This window comes from Thermobia domestica, chromosome 16 (assembly GCF_964235325.1).
Source record: "Thermobia domestica chromosome 16, izTheDome1.hap1.1, whole genome shotgun sequence".
Lineage (NCBI taxonomy): Eukaryota > Metazoa > Arthropoda > Insecta > Zygentoma > Lepismatidae > Thermobia > Thermobia domestica.
In genome coordinates this window covers 102,065,396-102,089,120 of record NC_137469.1, presented here as the reverse complement: position 1 = coordinate 102,089,120, position 23,725 = coordinate 102,065,396, and the positions used below count along the sequence as shown (strand labels likewise).

Below are 23,725 nucleotides of genomic sequence, written 5' to 3'. Positions count from 1 at the left end.
CGCAAGTGCGCCGATTTCTCTGTAAATTTGGGGGGCACTCAGATGCAGAAGGTATATATATGAGAATTTTAAGACAAATTGCTTTCAAATTATGCCAAATATTGTATATTCATAAATACAATACAGGGGCCCGCATGAGCTTTGGGTGGTGCGCCATGCTGGCTAGAGACGTTTCAAAAGTTTCTATTATGAAGATAATGCAATATAATTTACAATTTCTTATAGATATTTACAAAATAATGTTTAGATCTAGTCTAGCTGGTGGTTTAATTGAAAGTTTGAGGCATTGTTAAGCTGATTATTTTGAGGTAAAATCCATTAGGGGTTTTAAGTTCCTCTGAAGAGCATGGGCGTTTCAAAATGCCCTCAAATTTTCTGTGGTCGTGTTCCTGTCGTATTAGATTAACAGGTTAAGTGTCGCATGAGACCACGTTGGTCTCACATAAAATGATTCCTTACGGCCACGTAATGCCAGGTTGGTCTCACAGAACCTCTTGTTAGCTTATGGCCTATGGTGACTCACTGATCTCATGTCCTATAGCAGTGTATAGCAAAGAGCCTAGTCATACGAGAAGCAGACTTGGCCTATGAAATTGTGAGTCCAACGTAATCTCTCATGACTCCAGCACAAGTGGGGAAAAACACATCTTAAAAAAATTAATTTCATGTTGATTTAACTGTTTTCTATATTTCATTATCTGAATACTATTTATAATATTTATTTTACAAACTATATTGTCCAAAGGTCTAATGTATTATCCAAGTCACTCAAAACTGAAATGAGACAATAATCATGTGGAGTCAAAGTACAACAAAGCATGTAGACGTTGCCGCTATACTGAACAACTTACGCATTCGCGGGGAAAATCCAGACACAATCGGCTCAAATTTGTATGGTGACATGTTAATCTCACGCGGCCAATAAGCCTATTCCGGGCAGCAGTCTATCTGGAGCAGTCGTGTCACCACAAGAAAGTACCAATACTATATAGTACCGATATTACAGAATTACCTAACACACAATCATAGTCAACGTCTTGCGAATAAAATCAGAAAAATAAACACACTGCTGAACAAGATTGCACTTATTTAATATAAAAACACATTTACACGTGACGTTTCGATCTTCTAGCCAAGATCCTCATCAGACGTACACTGAGTCTGTTTACATGTACGTCTGATGAGGATCTTGGCTAGAAGATCGAAACGCCACGTGTAAATGTGTTTTTATGTTAAATAAGTGCAGTCTTGTTCAACAGTGTGTTTATTTTTCAGAATTACCTAAAATGAGTAAATTATTAGTTAGAAGGACAGACAGAAACCAAATATAAAGTTAACATATTATGTTGGCAGGAGATGTTTCTGTTGCAATATAGGTGGCAGGCACTTAACCTGTTAAGTATAATATTGAATATTGAATAAGATTAATTAGGCGATCATGTAGACAACTATCCCGGTTGGGCTGAATTAAGAAAAACAGAAGTTAGTGGATTTGCCTTTCGTGCATGTGGTTGCCAGTTTGATTCCCGATTATAGACATATTATTTTTGGTTTTGATTCAGCATGCATTCGGGAAAAACTATAAATCCTTCAGTCGTTAAATGGGCAGAAGTTATTTATCATAAATGCTTATGAATATGTACAAGACAATTTAGACTTAAAGCATTTCTTAATATTTATTGACAAGTTGTAGTGTGAAGAATGAGGTGCAATACAAAATATTTGGGATTAAGGAATGTTAAAAGAAATGTTTTTTTTAATTGTTGTTGAATGTAGTTACGAGAAGATTACACAAGTTGTTACGGGCGCTAAAATGCGAAGTCTTTTTAACTTATCAATTGCAGTCCCATGCTACTTTCTAATATTTATCAATATAACATATGTAGAAATGATTATTATCAGTCCCTATTGTACAGTCACACTAATAGTTCAATTCATTTCGGTCATGCTAATAAGAAATTCTATTTCTGTAATGCAATTCCTCATCTCGAACACAACTCATAGCACTTCAAGGAGCTTTGTTTTACCACGAAATGCTGCATTATTACAATATATATATATATATATATATATATATATATATATATATATATATATATATATTCCCTTAGTACATGTCTTCCATTTCTGAGTGTTACTTGTGAGTGTGTGTGTGTGTGTGTGTGTGTGTGTGTGTGTGTGTGTGTGTGTGTGTGTGTGTGTTTTATTCTTCTCTGTTCGTTCTTATCACAATGCCACACAAATGTCATTTTGTGCAGTTAAAAGACTTCACAGATGTACTTTGTGTAGTTAAGCAAAAATATGTGAGGAGTCTCACAGTTGTTGTACAAGAAGATTAGAAGTAAGTAATATTATCTTGCTTTGAAACTTATTATCAGTGGCGGCTCGTAAGGGAAATCACATCAATAAAAATTGTGATTTTATCGCTACAAGGACACAAGAACTTAGCTACAAGAGTTAGAACATTATGTAAGAGTTTTCTCTCCTTAGCATGTAGCTATAAGCTATAAAATTGGAAGGTTTACTGATGTGACTTTTCTTGGCGCAAGGCTTGTGATTAACATTTATAATTTTAGGTTGTGTGTGTGTGTTTTTTTTAATATTGTCTGAAATGATTGTTTAAACTACCTGTTACAAACTTAGGAAATTATCTTCAGGGGAATCCGTTAATAGGTGAATTCGTATACAAATTTTACGACCTTCATTTTATTTGTCCCTAAAAAATAAATGACAAGGATATTATATATTGTCCTCCATTTGACTTTTCCCTGTAACATCAATGACAATGACACAACATATTCTCCTTCATTTGACTTTCCCTGAAAAATCAGTGTCAAGTACACTATATATCGTACTTTACTTGACTTTTTCTGAAAATCATTGACAATGGTACGATATAGTTACCTTCATTTGAGTTACTATTAATATAAGAACACCATATATCGTCCTTCATGTGACTTTTCTCTGAAAACTAAATAACAATGACACAATATATCGTCCTTCATTTGACTTTTCCTGCAAAGTCAATGACAAGGACACTGTATACCATTCTTCATTTGACGTTTTCCTGAAAATTAATCAATCTTCTGAAAAATCGATGACAATGATACGGTATATCGTCTTCATTTAACTTTCCTTGGAAAATCAATGACAATGACACAATATATCGTCCTTTGTTTGACTTTTCCTTAAATATAAATGGCAAGGCCACTATACATCGTCCTTATTTGTCTTTTCCCTGATAAATGAATGAAAATGACACAATATATCGTTCTTCATTTGACATTCCTTGAAAAATCAATAGAACAATATATTGTCTTGCATTTGACTTTTCCTAAGAAATCAATGACAAGGACACTTCGTACAAGTTTAACCGAACAAACCCGACCTCGATCAAACTTGCCATGATGCTAGACATTATCATACTATACAAGCTTGTGAAATATTATGGTATAAAGATTTTTGGTTCCTAAGTTACACATAAAATAAATATCAAATAAAAGACGATATTTTACAACTACACGTAAGTTTTGCTAATACTTTTAACTTCTCAATCTCTTTAATTAAAAGATATCTACTATTCTGACCTCAAAAGCCAAAAATAATAGCACTATAGTACATATACGCCAACGACATTCCCTGAAGTGAAAGCTTACTTGCCGGTCATAGGGTTTTGTAGAGTGTAATGTTACAAAATATTAACTAGTATGTTTTACAAATTCAGTTTTATTATCGTAGTTCTTATCATAATGTTCGTTTGAAGTTTACGGTGTATACAAGTTTATTAATTAGCTAGAATTGAACGTCCCTTTTAAGTATCAAGGCTATATGAGACGGTTTCTACTGATTAAAGTGGGATCTGAAGAAGCCGAGTCTTATCCAAGGCGTCTCCCATAATAATCAAATCCGAGATCACATACAGAAATCAAGCATGTTGGCCTGTGGCCACAAACGGGTGTGCAATACATCTAAGGTAATACGATTAATATACTATTTCATGAAAAGTTATAACCCCAAAACGAAGGAAAATATTGTTACTAGTATATAAAAGAATATGTGTGTGTCAAAATTTTTGCATTGAAAAAGTCACCTAGAACCACCAAATTGTAGACATAGATCTTCAGATCTAATCGCGTATGAAGCCGGTTTTCGATTTTACATTCAAGACGGGATTGAAGTCACACGTTCTGGAGGTTCAAAAAGTATAGCGTATCTCAGAAGCGGATCATGTTAGATAAGCCACATTATTCTATTGTATTCCAGGTTGCATACTCTTCGGTTCATGCGAAGACCAGACACTGGTAGTATTGAAAATATAACAGATTTGATTTTACGTAAGCTAAAAGGTTGCAAGTAATTAATTATTTGTTGTTTATTAATTCCTTAAGATATTTTTATTATTATTATTTTGTATCTTTTGATGTTTCAAATATATTTTACCTGCACATAAAAGACAAAAGTTTCTTGTTGGGTTCAAGTTGAGAATCGTTTCTTTTGAGTTTATCATTCCTTTCGGTTTATCATTCTACAAAGATGTCGCTAGTGTAGCGACCTAATGCTGAAAGACTCTATAGTTTTCTCTGTTTTCTTTTCAGTTTAACGTCTCGTGAATATGCCCTTTGGTTAAGAGAGACAGATGATTAACGCAAGTGAATGATGATGGAATAATTAGTGGAATTAGAATGTGGAAGGAAACGGGAGTACCCCGAGAAAACCCACGGACACGATGTTGTCCACTACAAACTTACTTGTCCAGGGTCCCTATGGGCCAAAGGTAAGCGCTCTACCACTGAGCTACCATGCTCCCCAATGACTATAGTAACAACAGTAACAACAGTTAACATAACAATACTCGATGAAAACTCAAAAAAGATAATAAATCGCTAATCAGAAACCATCGAGCCCATTGGCGTAGTTCTGTAATTCGGCTCTAGTGTAGGCGATGTTGTGTGGTGGAGAACGGAATATAAGGTGAAAGTTGATCATGCATAATCGTCGGTGCGTCTGCTAATTGCACAGGAGTCAACCCTAGTTCGGAGCACACATTAATAGTAACTCCACATTCATAACCTCAGAATTACATAATTGCACAAAACACAAAAACTTAAACTCAAAATTTGAGCTATCTATTTCAACTGTGCCGCTGCTGGCGCTGCTGTCAATGTATGTTTTCCCGTAACTCCCTCGAAAGATGACGAACAAGTTGCTGTGGCCGAGATCCTTCAATAATTGGATGCTGGTATGGTTCTTTCCCCAAAGCAAAGGGATTTTTTTCCGTACGAAGGCGGCGGGAGTGGGGCCGAGGTATGTTTCACATATTTTTTGAGAGCACAGTTGAAATAGAAAAGCTTTACGAGTGTAGATCTTACGCGATGTGTCTAGTATTAAGTTAATCTGGATGAAATTGTCATGAATGAACAAGAAGTTAATTGACTATTTTAAATGAAGATGTTTCATTATTTATCTTGGTGTCTTACAAGGTAACACAGGTCATCTCAGTCAGGATGCTTACTTTCTAGATCGAACATGAAATCTCCAAAGCATGAAACTATTACTCGATCTCAATATTTGAAGCCATAAATGAAGTGAAATAAAATTTCTGGTTTTATGTCCTATGCTTATGCCTTTCAACCTAAAGGAGACGGATGATTAATGTAAGTAAATGATTATGAATGAAATAATTGGAATAAATGAAAATGTAGAAGACTACGAGGAATCCAGAGAGAGCTCATGGACACAATGTTATTTACCAGAAACTTGCATGGCCTAGAATCGAATCAGAGATCTCTCGCACCAAAAGTGAGATCTCTACCACTGAACCACCGTGGCTTCTTACGTAAGATCTCTAACTGACATATAGTTAATTGTCCTAAATTAGAAAATTAATCCCGAACATGACAGTTGGCAATTAAAACTCTGCTAATTTTCTCTTCAAAAAATTTACAAATGGAAACTATAATACTCACGTAATACATCACATCTTGTACTCTTCCAAACTATGCTTCATAAACAGAAAATTTCGCATACCCCCCCCCCCAAAAAAAACTGTATTCAACCATAAACTTAATACGCACAGTCATTACATGGGTAACTCTCCAACTGATAGAGCTTCAAGTGTTTTTAAAACCACTCCTCTACATGACACTCGTTGTAATCTCTGCTTTAAAACTACTATTGTAGCCATAACAACTCTTAATTTCCAATTTTAAATGTTGCACTACGTTCTCATAGTAAAAATTCGTATACAATAACAGTTTAAATCTACAAGAAATACATTGTTGTGACAATGTAGAATTATGGAGTTAATTGTATGTAACTCTCGATTCATATACAGTTATTATTTTTGTTTCTTTTATAAACAGAAATATGCACAAAAGTCGCAATATCAATCTTTAGAGACCACCGTATAAACTATATCGAAAACTTTAGTAAAAATAGGCTTTCTAATGAGCTCTTTCACATTTATACGGTATCAAAAGTGCAAATAAGTATTAATTTCTTACATATTATATTTTGCTTCTAGTTTAATGCTTATTTTCGGCACTAACACAATACGAGAGGTCGATCTACAGCTGAATGAGTGATTCATACTACATATCTCCCAACGGGAATCGAATCTGGATCTCCTATACCGAAGGCACGAATTGAAGCCATTTAACCACAAAAGGACTTAATTTATGAAGTGCTTTACTCGCTTGTCTAGTGCCTAGTGTCCTTGCCTTTGGTGCACCTAGTCCCAGGTTCGAATCCTAGTGGTAGAGCATTGAATATATTTCAATGGTTAGGATTCCACCTTAAAATGAAGATGCACGTCTTATATAGCCCCACACCAAACTTGAACAAACAACAACGATTTCTGATACATTCAAGCTTGAAAACTATAAGACTTCCTAAAACAGCTCAAGAAATTATAAATAAATTAATGTAAGTTCTATCTTTATATTCTTCTTTTCAAGCCAGTCTCAGCTATTCAACTAATTTTATGAGGAAGTGGTATAACTATTGTCAATCAGTCCGATGTTTATCCTCATCTTTTGACGCGGAACTACTGGACGGTTTATATTTGAATAAAACATGTACTCTTTTACCTATGCATATGTATTTCTTTATTCCTTGAGGAAAGTCCAACATGTTTCGAGCGACTCTGCTACAAAAAAAAAAGTGATGAACTTCCGGCAATTTACAGGTCTAAAAGAACTCAGAATATTTTCTTTCATGTGTTACAAAAAAAAAAATCTCCCGATGTTTATAAGTACTATATTTTACTATACGATGTATGCGCAAGCATGCAAACAAAGACTACAGCTGATAAATCATATATAACTCAGATTGATTAAACTAAATCGAAATACAATACATTGTTGTCGCCGCTTTAGCTTTACAAACGAAAAAAATCGTCTACTTTTCTAGTTAAAGCACTCTAATCCGATTGCTACTATTAGGATTAGGATTTGTAGGTGCGATTTTTTTCTTTTAGATCAAAAAAGATCTCTGGAAAAGTACCTGAGGTGTAAAATGTTGCTTCCAGTAGGCAATAGAAATGAAATAAAAATCTTTCAGTTTTACGTCCTCTGATTATGTCCTTTAGGGAGATGGATGGTTAAGACAAATCAATGATAATGGAAGGATTGGTGGAATGAGAATGTGGAAGGAAACGGAAGTACCCCGAGAAAACCCAAGGATACGGTGTTGTCCACCACAAGTTTACATGGCCGGGAATCGAACCAGGACATCACGCACCAAAGGCAAATGCTCTACCACTGAGCCATCTCTCCCCATCAGTTGGGAATATAGAAAATTTTCCAGTAACTCTTTTCTTCCTTTTTGGGCCCTTTATTTCCTTAATCTGTCAAAATCTCGGTTTTTCCTCCTTGCTTAGGATTGCCATAATTTTCTGATCCAAAGTACAGACAAGCCTTAAAATGACGACCCATCAAAGGTACGGTACCCAAACACAGAATAAATATCTTGAAATTCCTTACCTAAAAACCACCTGTTTAGGTTATCACACAATTGTTTACTGTAATACTTAAAACACTATTTGAACCTAACATGTTTTATATTTGTTTCATTAACACAAATATAATAAATCATACCATTAAATTACGTATATTAAATTTAACCAAAAGAACCCTGGAATGGAAAAATGAGACACTTTTTAAAAACATAACCTATTTTATTAATAGTAAATAAAATATAAATTAATTATATGATGAAAACATAATTCCTCTCGCCCAAGATTTTAGCAATTCCCGCCTCGGAAATGTTCAGGCAGCTCCAAAAACTGTCAAATACGGACATTTTCCTATTTACGTTTTGTACGATATAGACACGAACTCGGGCCCAAAAATACAAATAGTCCGTATAAAATACGGATATATGGCAACCCTATCCTTGCTACATTGAAAATTTATTCTAAATTTCCAGGTTATTGCGGATTCTATAACAGGAAAAGCTTATATTCATATATGTACTCGAGAAGGACCAATCATATGTAACAGATACGAGGTGCAATTTGCATAGGCTTATGTGAATAAGCAACTTACATAACAACATGTTAGTGCGGTTTATATACATTGCAAAGAAACAGCAGCTCTTAGCCATGGTAGCTCGGGATCGGTACGCCTCTGTGGCTTACAAAAACTCTTGACATCACAAGTACAGATTTGATTCTCTGATGTAGGTGTTACTCCATAGTAATATTTGCATCATTGAAACTCTATAAAATATGTGTTGCATGCCGACCTTTGTATTTAAAAAATTCAAGTGATATTCAAGATGGTGGTCTTCAACATGACGATTATAGTGGTCACTTATATTTCTAAGGTTGTCAGATCCTCCAAATATCACCTATGGTAAGTATGGACCCCCCAAACCAACAGTCTTTCATGTATTTGGACTGTCATTTCACTCATGATTAACCCTGTACAACTCAGTTTTTATGTGAATCTTGCAGGTGGTAAAGTTTGAAGGCGATTATGTCGGAAGTTGTTTGCTGAAAATCAACTCGAGTTTGGTGGTCGATTAAGCACTGATTGTTAATTTATATTTTATGTTCAAAATGCTTCACTTTGTCCTCATTTGTCAGAAAGTTTGACATTGATTTCCATGGAAACGCGCCGATAAAAATTTAGCTTTTTGGATCTGATAGTTAGGGCTATGTAACGAGCTAATTGGTCCTTCGGCACTTCTTTAGCATCTCGTGAGATTTCCGTGTTAGTGTGAGATATCTAGTTTTGGTTGTCAGAAGGATATATTCGTTTTGGGCACTAAGATAGGGTTTATTTGTTCTCGTTGCAGGTCTAATGGCTAGCTCGTGCACCTTTAATACACGGTGTCCCGCGTTCGATTTTCGCTGGAGAGCTTGAAATTTGAACGCAATACGATGATTCGGATTCTACCGTAGGTTTTATTTATTCTACTCGTTCAGAATCATAGCATGTCCACCAAGTAGCGTATCAGAGAAAGTATTCTCTAGGTAGAAACACATGCATTAACCAGCATGTAAGAAAATATTGCCTACTATGCTACGTGTCTAAACGGACAAGACAATTTTGATATCTAATTATCTCATTTCATACGTTTATTTAAATGCCGTGACAAAAACTTACAATACAACATGAAAATTCAAGTAAAAACCACTATATGTTCTAACTAAAAGAACAATTAAGGGGTAAATTTGGATAAGGGCGTAACTAGCAATTCTTCAATTTTTCAGGAGAGCAGAAAAACCAACGCCCATATCAAATTTAAGTAACGTATTCACACACTATTTTCGGAGACAAGCGTTCGCTACGAAGCAAAAATATTACCTTAACACCACCTAGACACATGCGGATATGTTCAAACTTGCAGAAAATATGTATATCTCATTTTGCAGGAAATAGGTCGATACGCCCTTATTCAAATTACCCCTTCAAGCTCCTTCGATGAAGCAAAATGTACTTCAAATTTTTACATTCAAAGAAAGATCTCCACTGTGAGGTCTAATAATATATTCTTTCAGTGACAATTTAGTTGCTTTTATTTGTGATGTATTTTTGTCACTCAATTTTCGTATTCGTTGTTTCTTAGTTAATTAACTCCACAAACAGGCTTCAAAGAGAATAGAATAAAATATGATACAGGAGTGTCTCTTTTTAGTTTTCATTCGAATAATACAGAAATATGTCTACACTAAGAGCGTAGGTCCAAGTGAAACATGTGTTGATGAGAGTGAGAGGTTGCAACAGGAATATAGTGTTTCGTTCATTCCAAAGAGACTAGTAAGTTAACTTCAGAAATTTATGGACGAATTTTCACTTTATAATATGAGTAAAAACTTACTAAATTCTTTACATTATATTCTTACATTCGTATGTTCTGTCATTAAGAGTGTATGGTTTTTAATGTCATAACTTCAAATAATGTTGTTAACGCGGATATGGCTCAGCGGTAGAGAGCTCTCCTCTGGTATAAAGGATCCATGGGTCAATCAATATATGTGATTTTGTGGTGGATAACATCATGTCCGTAGATTTTCCCGATGTTCTCTCGTTTCCTCCCACATTCACATTCCACCAATTTTCATAATCATTCATGTTCACTTGTCATCTGTGTCCTTTATACTGAAGGACATAACCATAGGGCGTTAAAGATATATTCTTAAATTCATTTTTCTATTGTATGTATTTTCCAGAAAATTGTATCTATTTCAAATTTAGATGTTTGGATGTATAATTCTAGTTCTTGTATGTTCTGTATATTTTAAAGTTAATTTATCATTAGTATTATTATTTATGTCAAATTACTTAAATTTTTCTCTTATTGATATTACGAAGGTAACCAAGAGTGTTCTATCGCATTTTGTGGAGGTCTGTGTTCAATTGGCCCTCACACCGTGAGTTGAATGCGAATGAAGATAAGACGAAGGTTAGTTGTTGGTGTGAGTATATCCAACATACTACCTGGTTGTGGCAGTTCAGTTACACCGTGAACTTGCGGAGAGATAGAGTGAAAATGGTACCTCTAGAGAGCTTCATAAGGGCATGTGTGCTGTATGAGTTCAAACTAGGGTCAAAAGCCGCTGCAGTGAGGCGAAAGTTATTCCAGGTCTTTGGTGAGGGTGTCGTGACTACGTGCCGGAAGACCAACACATTCACAAAATGAAGACCTTCAGGCAGCAATTGAAGCAAAGAGTGGCCACACATTTGAGGAACTGGGACTACAATTCAGTGTGAGTGGAGAAACCATTCGGTAGTACCTCCATCAACTTGAGAAGCACTACAAGTTGGATCGATGGGTACCACATGATCTGACTCCGGGCCAGAAGGCAACGCGAGCAAACACCTATGTTTCTTTGCTGTCTCGTCTGAGGAAGGAGGCATTTCTGGACAGGATGTTGGTATTTGATGAGAACTAGGTGCTGCACAAATCTTCAAGGCGCGTCATCATTGGTTAGCATCCCATGAAGCGGTTCGAAAACAGCCGAAGCCAGCACTGCACTAAAAGAAGTTTCACCTTGTGCGTTCGGTGGACTGCTCGCGGCATCGTGCATCGGGAACTGCTACCAGCTGGTCAGAGCTGTGCACTGTTCAGTTGAGGCGTATTCAAGAAAAAATCAAAACTCTGGAGCCAGCACTTTTGAATAGCAAAGAGGTCCTCCTGTTATAGGACAACGATAAGCCCTACGTGGCTAGTATGACCCGGCACACCATTCTATGCCATGGATGGAAAACACTATTATATTCGCCATACTCCCCTGACATTGCACCGTCCGATTATCACCTGTTCCATTCCCTGGACAATCACCTTAGAGGACGCCAGTTCAAATCCCTAGTAGAAGTGCAGAATGCAGTTGATACCTTCTTCGCTTCACGGCCCACCAAGTTCTACCGCTATGGAATCCATGGCCTTCCAGAACGTTGGCAGACAATCGTCGATGTTGATAGGGACTATTTTTGATCTTCGAGATATGTCTTAGGTGACATATCGATGTTCGAACATGGTGGGTGAAAAAGCGACGGAACTTTCTTGGTTACCTTATACATTCGAAAATTGTATAATTTAACACATTACAGAGGATATACTTAAATATTTAGTAATATGTTCAACAATAAAATATTAAATTGCATATTTATTTTAATTTTATGCAAACACACAATTTTCTTTTTTCTTCCGCTATATCATTACATTATTTCATCAGTGTGTCTTTGCATCTTTTTTTTATATATATATATCCAAAGGGGTATTATTCACAAATGTTAAACTAACATACTACATTTCGTTTACTTTCCTCAACCTGAGTCCTACGTTCTATTTATTTTTCATTTTCTGAAATATAGTATAATTAATTAATACAGCAGATATCAGATTTCCATAATTTTGCAGCTATGAGAACGTAACTTAAGTAAATTTTACAAATTCTGCATTTAATTATTCTACTCTGTTAGAAGTCCTTCTGGCCTTACGTAAAATCATAACGTCTAGACTAAGGTACATATTTAAAAAAAAAAACATGTAAACGCATTCGTATCTCGCAGAAGTTTGGCTTCCATGCCAGACTAGTTTGTCTAAATGAATCCAGTCTAGTTTCACTCTAGAAATAGACCTACTACGTTGTTCAGTACTACAGGGTATGTCAAAATGATGGATCTGATTTTACAAATGTATTGTTTCAAAAAATCTAATAAACAAATGCTATTTTGAGACATGTATTAAGAATGGTAAAGTGTCAAAGTTTTCTTCAAACATATCACAAGTGTCCTACGTGGGCACTTCGCGGAACACGACACAGATCAAGCCGATAGACTGTCTCCTGCTAAACCTTTTGTAGCATGTTGCGGTTATTATCTGTAGTTCATTTCATGCTCGCGGCTAACCCTTAGCGGTATAAAGTAAAAATACTACGTGGAAATTAAATTTGAAAGTTAACCTTTGGAAGCACATGTTTCACAATTGCATATATTTATCAGATTTCACAGGATACATTTCTAAATTGGGTCCATCATTTTGACTTGCTCTGTATAGATCTTATACCAAAAAATTCCAAACATTCGGTTCACAGATTGAAAATATTTCTGGTGTTAACAGCAAACATATTAATTTCACATTCATGGTTTACTTATTGCTACTACGCATCTTTAAATAAGTTTTTGTGTATACTTAAAATTTCTCTCTACTGACACTTTGGGTAAGTGCTTTCTAAGTTTAATTATTTTCCTTATTATAGCCTCTCAATAACGGACACTGATATGGCATGGATATTTGTCCGTAAATGAGAGGTGTTCCTTATTTCCAGATAGGTTACAAAAATTTAAGTTACAACTCATGTACTAATTGACACTTGTATGCAATATGCAGTAAACACATTCGTTATAAATGTAAGTGTAGATTAATATCTAAATATTGTACTGTTTGATTTACTGGAATAATAAGGAGAAACTTTCTTCGTAAAGAAACAAAACGTATCTCTGAGGGGTATTCTTATATGGGCACTGCAAAATTCTTGTGTGATAATATTCTTCTCAAGTATAAGTCTTAGCTCTATAAAAAGTTTCTTAATTCGCTTACTGACAACATTAAAATTAAACATAATCCAAACTGAAAATGAAAATAGAATTAAGCAATCATAACGATTTATGACTTTCTTCGGGAAAGTTGTCAGCTGTATAACCCTTGGACACTAGTTTCTGTTCATAATTTGCTTGCCATCGCAGGATCAGTGGAAGGTACCAATTGAAAATAGATTTTCAGATTACAGAAAGTATTTTCTGTGCTAAATAAGTATGAGCTAAGAATAATTTCTCTTCATTATGAAGAGATTATTAAAATGTTGAGGAAAAAGAAGATTGTCTATATCCCGTATCTGAGAGTGTCTGTAAAAAGAAGGATTTCTTTTTCATAATAATACTGTAATATGCGGTAGAGTAACAGTACATGGGTTTCCCCTCACCTTTTTGTTATAAAAGATGCATATACAGTTTGTACACAGGATTGCAAATAAGTAAATCTCTAAAAGCTTTTTTTCTCTATAATTGAACCTCCTGTCAGTTGTAGCTTGGAGGATTGAGGTTTGTTGGTTAAGAATAACCCTGCCCGATAAAGGAATCTCTTGCCCGTTACAGCTCAGAGGTAGGGATAGTATCTCCTGCCAGCTGCAGCTCGCGGATGTGTGAGAATATCTCTATCTCGTTGCAGTTCAAAGATAAGGTTACAAGAGTCCTTTTTTCCCGTTGCAGCTTGGACAGATAGGTGAGGATATAATCAGTTAGCAAATGATGTATTCTGCCTCGAGGTGTCCGTTTTTAAAGCCAGTCTTCCGAGGCAGAGCCTGTGTAGGGGTTGAAAGGGGTCCTCTTCGTGTCTTTTCGTGTCCTCTTCGTGTTTCATCGGTACTACAGCATCCGTCGTCTGCTTGCTGGTGTTTGTGCTAAAGCACGCGGTTTTATTTACTAATACGGGATGCTTCCAATGTGAGGGGACATTGCAGTAGATATATTTTTGCCAGGACAAAAAAGTTTATCTGTATTATGGAGGTGTCCGCTATTAAGAGGTGTCCATTAAGGGAAGTTTCGCTCTGTTGATTTCGTCATCTGCCACGTTTATGAACGTTTATTTCTAACGAACGCGTTAAACAATTTAGATCAAAATTGGCGACAAGCATCTAGGCTTACCAAGCTTGGTTCAAGTGGTTCAAATTAATAAGAGTAAAGACCAAGACCAACTTCGACCAATTTGATCCAAAATTATCATAAAAGTCGTTGATATATTTAAATAACCTGCATATTTTGATTGAAATTGATTAGGATCAAGTGCCGAAACCAACATTAACTTTCATCTCTCACTTTCATCTCTTGAGTGGATTTAGCAAAATTGGCAGAAAGATTCCTAATAGAATATATATTAAGTAGCAAAGCTCAAGTAGTCAACGCAGTAGCGTCGATTTCCCTATAACTTGGAGAAGGTCCGTTCATGCACATGTAAATTTCATAGTTAAGTATCATCTACCTAGGTACAAGAAATTAATAAGAATTTTACTACTAATACGGAGGCCCAAGCAAATATCGGGGAAAGGGCGAGCATTCTCTGTTTCCCCGGGATCGAGAAGCCGAAAGAAAAAGTATACATTTTTTCATTATTTCCCAAGATCGGCTTGACAATAATGAACCAAAATTGTGAAAAGGATCATTGAATATCTGTTAAGGCACTTTAGCTTGAGTAGTTTTCAGAAAAAATTATTTAGTTCAAAATTTGTATAAAGGTTTGATGTCCTACTTGAGTGAACAGTCAAATTTAGTTGAAAGCAGCAGAGACCTCACTGGAATTTTGGTTGAGGTTTCAGTGTCACTGACTTAAACCGTCAAACGTTTCAAAAATAATCTGAAAATCTGAAGATAATAGAGAAAGTTCTTATAAGTTCTGTCAGATTCGAAGACGAGAATTAGTCAGTTTATTTCTTTAATTTACTTTTGAGTTTTATTTGGAACGATTCTGTTTTTAAACTAAGGAGACGAAATGAAATATGACAAAGAAATGAATGATGAAATAACAATAAATAAAACTATATTGTGATCGGGATTCAAGTCAGCGACAAATAGATCGTCTGTTCGCCCGCCTAATGGTTTCGACCACTCTATCTTAACAGGCAACGAGGATTAATCAAGAACAAGTCAGAAAGGGAGAAGACAGTTGAGTTGATGAGTTGATTTTGAGTTTAATGTCCCATTCAGCAGCGAGGCTATATGAGACGGGACCTACTGATTAACGTGGAATCCGAACCACATGAGCTCCCGCCGGTAATCGAACCCGGTTTCCCACGCCAAAGGCGCATACGTTAACCGCTTAGCCACGGATGAGCTCAGGGGGAAGATAAGAGCCATGTTCAAAGAAAATAATTTTCAAATGTTACCCACCGAGGGAACATGAAAAATATAAATATGCACCTTCTCGATTCTTCATGCAACAACTGTGCATAATTTAGTTTGACGTTACACCATATAATATTAAAACACAAAAATGACTATAAGCATAACACAAAGCGTAAGGATTATAATTGCATAAAGAAAACTTGTGATGTTCTATATGTGTTTTCTTGTATTTGAAGTCATGTTTGAAAGCAAACTAACTTACATCAAGTAGCAAATTTGATCGTTGCTTATTAACAAATTTTAAAATTTAACAGTGTAACTATCAAAACTATACCAGAACGATTATACAACAAATACAATTATATCTAATTTATGGTAACTGATGATAAAGGCAAAGTCGGTTGCATTTGAAATGATAACTCGAATTAAGTAAATCACGGATGGAACATTAAGAAAGTTTTATTTATTCAATTACAAATAGCCACGTGAAAATTACAGATATACAAAAATCCAAGAAAGCAAATCCATAGAAAAATCCACAATTATTTTAATTTATTGCCAAAACTAAAAGATAAAATTTTAAAGCGGAGCTTTCTTTTACTATTGACAAGATGATAAAATCTTTAACAAAAACTTTGTTTCCAAGAGGTTCTACATTAGTAAATGCGTCTTACATTATAAATAACTTTAGAATATAGAGCGTTCAGAGAAGAAAGGAAATCCAATTACCAAGTTGTGAGAAAAAGATACATAAAGGTTATATGGTACGTTTAAATAGGTACATGGAAAAACGTTTCATTTTTTTTTTTTTTTTTTACATTGTTTGTGTTTTGCATTATACCGGATGCAGTAACGGCGATAACAAAGAAAGCCACCTTGTAGGAGATCTCAAAGGAAACAAAAATTGCCTAGTAAACATAGGACACAAAATGCGTATTCCCAGAATTATAAGATGCCGAAAACGTCTTAAAGGAAAGTAAACTTTAAAAGCTCCATAGCGCGAGAAGTACAGGACCTATTGTAATCGGGTCTAGGATTTAAAAAGCAATTAATGTACACTGAAAAAAATAGTAATTAAATTGCCAAAAACCATTAATTGCATAAAATCATTTACCTTTCAATTTGTAAGTTGATATGCATTTCCTTATATTAAATTACAAAATTTGCCGTTTTTTTTTTACAAATGTACAGTAAATTTATAAGAAAAAATATTTTTATTGATAAGAATGTAATTTTACACCATTTCATATTAGTAATTTTATTTTATAGGTGTAAATTGATTTACATAGAGGAGTGGCAAACAGATTTCCAACATTTTTTGTAAATTTATCTATGATTTTTTAAATTTATTTATTTATTTATTTATTTATTTATTTATTTTACAATTTACGCTGTATCTAAATATCCATGTTTCAGAATCATCAGGCAAAGGCACAGTGAATTCTATAGACGATGCTGGGATACAAAGAGTACTTTTAAGCACTAATTAATCTGAGTTGATTTTGAGTTTAACCGTCCCTTTCAGCAGAGATGTTATATGAGACGGGACCTACTGATTAACGTGAAATTCGCACCACATGAGCTCCCGCCGGGAATCGAACCCGGGTCTCCCACAGCAAAAGTGCGTACGCTAACCGCTTAGTCACGAATGAGTTCAGCAGTAATTAAGCATAAATGATAATTTGTTGGGAGGTAACACCTAAAAATCATTTCATTTCTCTATTAGTGATGGAAAATTAGTAATATTACTTTACACTTTTATACAGAATAAAATATTATCAAAAGGTATGCAACAACACACAACATATTTTGCCTTGACGAAAATGTAACTGTTTTCGTTGTATGTTTATGTCTTGTGCAATTATTCTGAAGGCGGATTCTAGCCTACTTTGCCTCATATAGGTAGAGCAGAGATAGAGTGGCCAGTTTCTCTTTCCTATGACTTAAAAGAAGGTAAGAGCTGGAGTAGAGAAATAGGTTGAGAATTAGGATTCAAAATATCAAGTACACAAAAGTTATGTAATTGTGACTTCATTACACAATAGTTATCTGCACTCGTCAATTAATATTCCTCTGATATATACAGGGTGTTTTAAAACAACATCGACAATGTTTGGAAGGTGATTCCTGTGACCAAGATCAGACAAAAAGTATAGAGCAACTTGGGTACATAAATGCTTCCTTTCGGAGTTAGAGGCTGTCAAAAACATGAAAAAGTGAATTTAAAGGTCTATAGCTCCAAAAAGTATTGGGCCAACGGTAGTCGGGTCAAGAATTTTTGGTCATAGGAACTAGTATGTACCCTATCCATATGTCCATGTTTCAAAATCCTGCCGTACTTCCGCAACAATTTTTATAGTGGTAGTTGTTGAGTACTTCAAATTATATGCTCGTAGCCAATCTCTCTCTACAAAAATTGTTACTTGAGTACCACAGGATTCTGTAACATGTATGTTTGGATAGCACACATATTAGTCCCTAAGTGAAGTCTTAACCCGACTACAGTAGGTCCCATAGTTTTAGAGCTATGGACCTTTCAAGTTCATTTTTTCATCTTTTCCACAGCCTAAAACTCCGAAAGGAAGCATTTGTGCACCCAGATTGGTCTATACTTTTTGGCTTATTTTGGTGATAGGAATCACCTTCTAAAGTTGTCGATGTTGTTTTGAAACACCCTGTATATTGCATAGCACCCTGACTTTCTATAATGTTGATTAAGGAGATAGCGTCTTTACAGATAATTTTTGGTCATAGGAGCCCTTAAATTCAAATATTGTGTCATCATTTTCGACGATTGTATGTTTTCGAGATGTAAAACTAAATAAATATAGGTTGAAATACCAAAAATTATTTCAATTGTTGTATGGTTGTTTTGATTTTAAAAAATTCACACAACGTGTAACGGAAAACTTCTTTGAAACCCTAATTTATTTTGGATTATTGCGTTTTATATTTAATATTATTGTGTGTTAATTTTTAGTCATATTTTGAAAACATTATCATATACTCTGTAAAATTCAACATACGTTAACTAAATGTAAACAACATTTCTTATGCTGATAACTTTTAACAATATTAGTATATACCGCTAAAATGTTAAAATAAAAACTGTACACACTTTGGCACGTGGTATTGAGGAGACATTTAAAGCTGCACATTTACAGTCAAATATACAGTAAATGTTCATACTTATAAGCTGATTTTAATGGTTGCTACACTTCCATGTTCTTATATCTATCTATCTGTAGATAGATATAGATATAGATATAAAGATATAAAGATATAGATATATATATATTTATATATGCGAGGTATGTCCAAAAAAGGCAGGACAAATAATGGGGTAATAACTGTAGGTGGCCTGCTCTGGCTACGGAAAGCACTTATCGGTATATCTTGGTAAAAAAAATATTCTACTGGGGTCCGATCTTTGTGTTAGTTCTCGAGTAACTACCGATTGAGTAAATCGAGAAATTGAAGGAATAATGCGTCTGTATGTACTTTTTCGTAAAACTGGGAAAACGTTTGCAGAAACATTCCAAACTCTTAATCAAGCATAGAAAGATGACCGAATAACCAGAGCACAGTGTTTTGGCTGATTGGTTTAAGTGTTTTACGGAGGGCAAAAGTTCAGTTGCCGAAGCTGCAAGGACTGAACGACCTTCCACGTCAACAGATGACCAACATGCTGAAGTTGTGTGCGCCATAATTAGTGAAAATTGTCGTTTAACTGTCTGTAAGGTTGCTAAAGATATTATAAGCGTAGAACCTTGCTATCAATTCTGAGTGAAATTATTTGGTAAAACATCGGACATCCGTTGCATCCGATGCAACCTATTCTCCAGACTTGGCCCCGGCAGGCCTTTTTTCATTTCCGAAACTTGAGACCACTTTGAAAGGACGTCGTACTCAATTCACAAAGGAAATTCAGTACGGTAAAAGGCGAAAAGGGTTATTTTCAGTAGGCGTTCCAAAAATAAAAGGAACAATAACAATGGTGTATTAACTATAAAAATTGCATAGATTTAAATACAGTACTACACACACTGAATTAACACATCAAAACACATATATGAATAGCAATCTTAATTGTATGTTTTCACTTAAAGAAGTTCGTAATCTCTGTTTACTTTTCATTTGTTTGTTTTTAAGCGTCAATAAAATATTAATTTTATTTATTGCGTGAAATACGTCATCAGTATCATTTGAATGTCCAATTTAGAAGCTTCAAGAGAGGTTAGCACACACACTCTTTCTTTATTTCATTGCCGATCTCATTTTCATCATCTTTCTCTTCTTCTACATCTGGATAACGGAAAATCACCTAAAGCTCTATTTTTCTGCTTGCAATTTGTTCGACATTAGCCTCTTCAGTCCATAGGTGCATATATGTTCACCTCTGGTTTTTATGTTTTTGCTTCTATTCTGAGGGTTGAATCGTAGTAGAAACTGCTTTGTAACGTTTGTGTACCTCCCACCTGTGTCTATTACTAATCTTGTTCATTAGATGGCATCAACAATCATCATATTCCAAGCGATAGTTACAAAAGAAAATGTGACTGAAGAGGTTAGAAATTCTTGAACTATAATTACTTCAAAACAAAAGGATCAAAAGTTCACATTATTCTCAATACAGTTTCCAAGGGGAATAAATTGTTGCTTAATTTATTCACTATTTCAAATTATTCAAGTTTAAATTTTAAAAAATGTCAACTATATATATTCAATTCATTCTTATAAAAGATTTCTCATAGATATAGGGCATTTTAAAAATGGAACCCACAGACAACAGAATGGTATCCTACAAATCAAAATAGAGCAAAAGGTTTATGATAGTATACCCTCCGGGACCTTCGTCAGCTGTTATGGGGAACCAAAAATTTCACTATGTGGCAACGTCGTAGATTAACTTCGAACCATTACCACTGTTCTATAAATTCATCAAGCGATTACATCGATTGTTATGCTAATAACAATGGCGCTAGGGTCAACGTTTATCGACTTCAACTGCCATCGGGAAAGAATTAATATAAGTATTTGATGGTTTGATAGATCTACGACGTTACCACGTAATGCAATTCGCGTCTCCAGACGAGGATCAGAAAAGAATACAAAAATTTCCTATAAGAATGAGTTGTAGAAAACTGCAATAAGATAATGAAAGCTCAGATATTGAAGGAAGGAAATGTACTGATGTTTAGTCTCGACCCACAAGGGATAAGCACAAAACTGGTCTCCAGTTACAAGACACGTGAAAAGTGTCTTGTTTGGAGTATTTTCTTTGGAGTTGAAACGGGTCAAATTTTGTTAACACACGTTTTTGCAGGTTTCTTTCATTTCTACTGTAAGCTGACATGGAACTCACCTTGAACACACTTTCATCAACATCGCGTATGATGTAATTCACTATTTCTAATGATATACCAGTAATGTTTGCAATCACCTTCACCTTAATGCGCCGATCATCGCGAACCAGTGCATCAATCTGTCCCACTTTCTCTGGAATAAATGACTCGATGGCCGTCCACTGCAGTTCGTGTCATGCAGACAGGATGTAACTAAGTTCTCTGTGCACACAGTTCGAACCCATCTCCTCATTGCGGTAGTGTCCATACATGATTCCCCATGCACATTCCTCTTTCGACGGTAGATATTGATGGGTGTCACACCTTCTATAGTCAGGAATTCGATGACCGTGCATGTTCATTTAGTCCATCACTAATCCTGATACTGCGCCGTTGTCAGTGGAGTAATCTGAAAAAATCAAACATATTTGTAAAGCAGAAGGGTCAAGCTTTCGTTTGAGGGTGCAATGTGCATGTACAACAATTAATAAAAAAATAGAGGATTGGAGGCAAAACTCATTGAACAACTCTTGTATATATAATATGTAATGGACAATTAACTTATCTCTTCGAAAACTATCTTGTCAATAACATGGAACTACATGACGAACCATACTTAAATCAATCTGTTCTTCTTAAAGTTATTGGCAGAAAAGTTTTTGAAGTGCATATTATTTTGCTGGAGACATTGCACATCAATTTGCTTATGACATTCATATTTTACTCATAAACAGACGAGTGGAAAGTACTGTAATCATGAAGAGAACTACGATGGAAAGCATTAAATTTTAACATTCACCCTTGTGTATATGCAACCGTAATGTACAACTAAGTAATGTTGGTTGCCTTTCTTCCAGGTGTTTTAAAAATAAAATCAGTTAATTTAGGTGACAACGATAGAACTATCAGCGTATTTGATTCCGAGATCAATATCTGATGGGCACAGTATTTTGCTACAATCAAATCACACAACCGACTATCATTTCAGAGGCTTCTCAGGATTTACTGTAGACTTCTAGAATGATATTCTTAACCACATGAGTCTTAAAGTATTTTTTAAATATTAATTTAGAAAACAAATAGATTGTTCTGCTCTTTTCATATGTTTTTCTGTTACATTATGATATTTAATATTAAATTAATCGCTACAATATAAAGAAAATAATATCAGGTTATCTTCCCTAACCTCCTCTGCTATTATTATTATTATTATTATTATTATTATTATTATTATTATTATTATTATTATTATTATTATTATTATTATTATTATTATTATTAAGTAGAAATTACAAAACTAGAAACATTCAACTGCTGAATATTTATAGAATTCAACCTTTCGATTATGATTCTCTTCTTAAAATCATCAGATAGAACGACTTCTTTCAGAAAGACTTCAAAGTTAAGTTATGTCTATATACATCATTTGCATGCTCTTCTGTTTTAGTGATTGGTTATACAAGATCTATCCTAACTACTAATATTTACTAAATTATTCAAATCCATACATAAATACGCATTTTTATTCTCACAAGTTAACTATTTATTTTTTCAATGTGCTTAATTCTTATATTTGTCTTTTTTAATCTTTATTAGAAGTCTGTATAAAAGTATACTATATACATAAAGGGTGCATTTAGAAGGTTTAGAAAATAAAAGATAAATGGTTATTTCCTTGTACATAACACTACCATATCTGCTGTTATTTTTGTTTCCGTAGTTCATTTGGGAAAAATAAACCTCACATTTGGAAACAAAAAGCTTTGTGACTAAGAGAGACAAGTTTGTGTTTGTATGTAGGATGTATGAGTGTGTGTGTGACGATTTGTGTGCTCTACTATTCACATACTACGCTAGTAGATTGAAACGATTGCGATTTTGTTTCATTGCAGGAGCAGCCGTACTACTCTTACCGATCGCACCTTAGCAGCACGCTGGATCGCCCGTTCTCCTCTCGATCTCTCCGCATGGAGCCTCTCGCCGCTGCCACCACAAGCAGGTCATCGTCCATGAGGCGCATGCGCCATCTGCTAGAGGAGGGACGACACATCCCCAACCCCTCCCCTACGCGATCGGCAGATCCAAGGGTCCGCCTGCTCGACATCAATCCTGCAGGTGGGTACATGGAGAACAGTGATTCCACGTATAGCATAATTGCACTAAACCTAGTTATTACGTTTGTAGTTAGATGGTTCTTAAATATGAAATTTCGTTCAAAATATTTTAGTTCTTATGGAATTTATGAGTGACCGTATCTACAACAATCTTTACTGAAAATGTGTACAGAAATTGGAAATTGTTTCTTCGTTAATTTAATCAAAATTGGCGATAGATTAAAAATGAACCTTTTTGTTATAACCAGGAAAGAAAGATTTACACTCCGGAAAGAGAACAACTTCAAAGTAGTTCATGCGAACTATCTGTGTTCGTTGTGTAGATGGTCGCAGCTTAGTTCTTATTGGGAGAATATGTACTAGTTTAGATCTCACGTTCAATTTTATCTGTACATCAACGTCTTATACAGTTTAATTT

General features: G+C 34.9%; 1 protein-coding gene across 5 annotated transcripts in view; it reads left to right on the top strand.

Moving 5' to 3' along the window:
* The window catches only part of RhoGAP100F (Rho GTPase activating protein at 100F), a 1,104,624-nt gene that overhangs the window by 1,012,225 nt on the left and 68,674 nt on the right, over positions 1-23,725 (top strand). For all 5 annotated transcript variants that reach the window (XM_081742854.1, XM_081742858.1, XM_081742855.1 and 2 more), the window contains one exon: positions 23,086-23,308. In XM_081742854.1, coding sequence (XP_081598980.1) covers positions 23,086-23,308 — 223 coding nt within the window. The remainder of the gene's footprint in view (positions 1-23,085; positions 23,309-23,725) is intronic.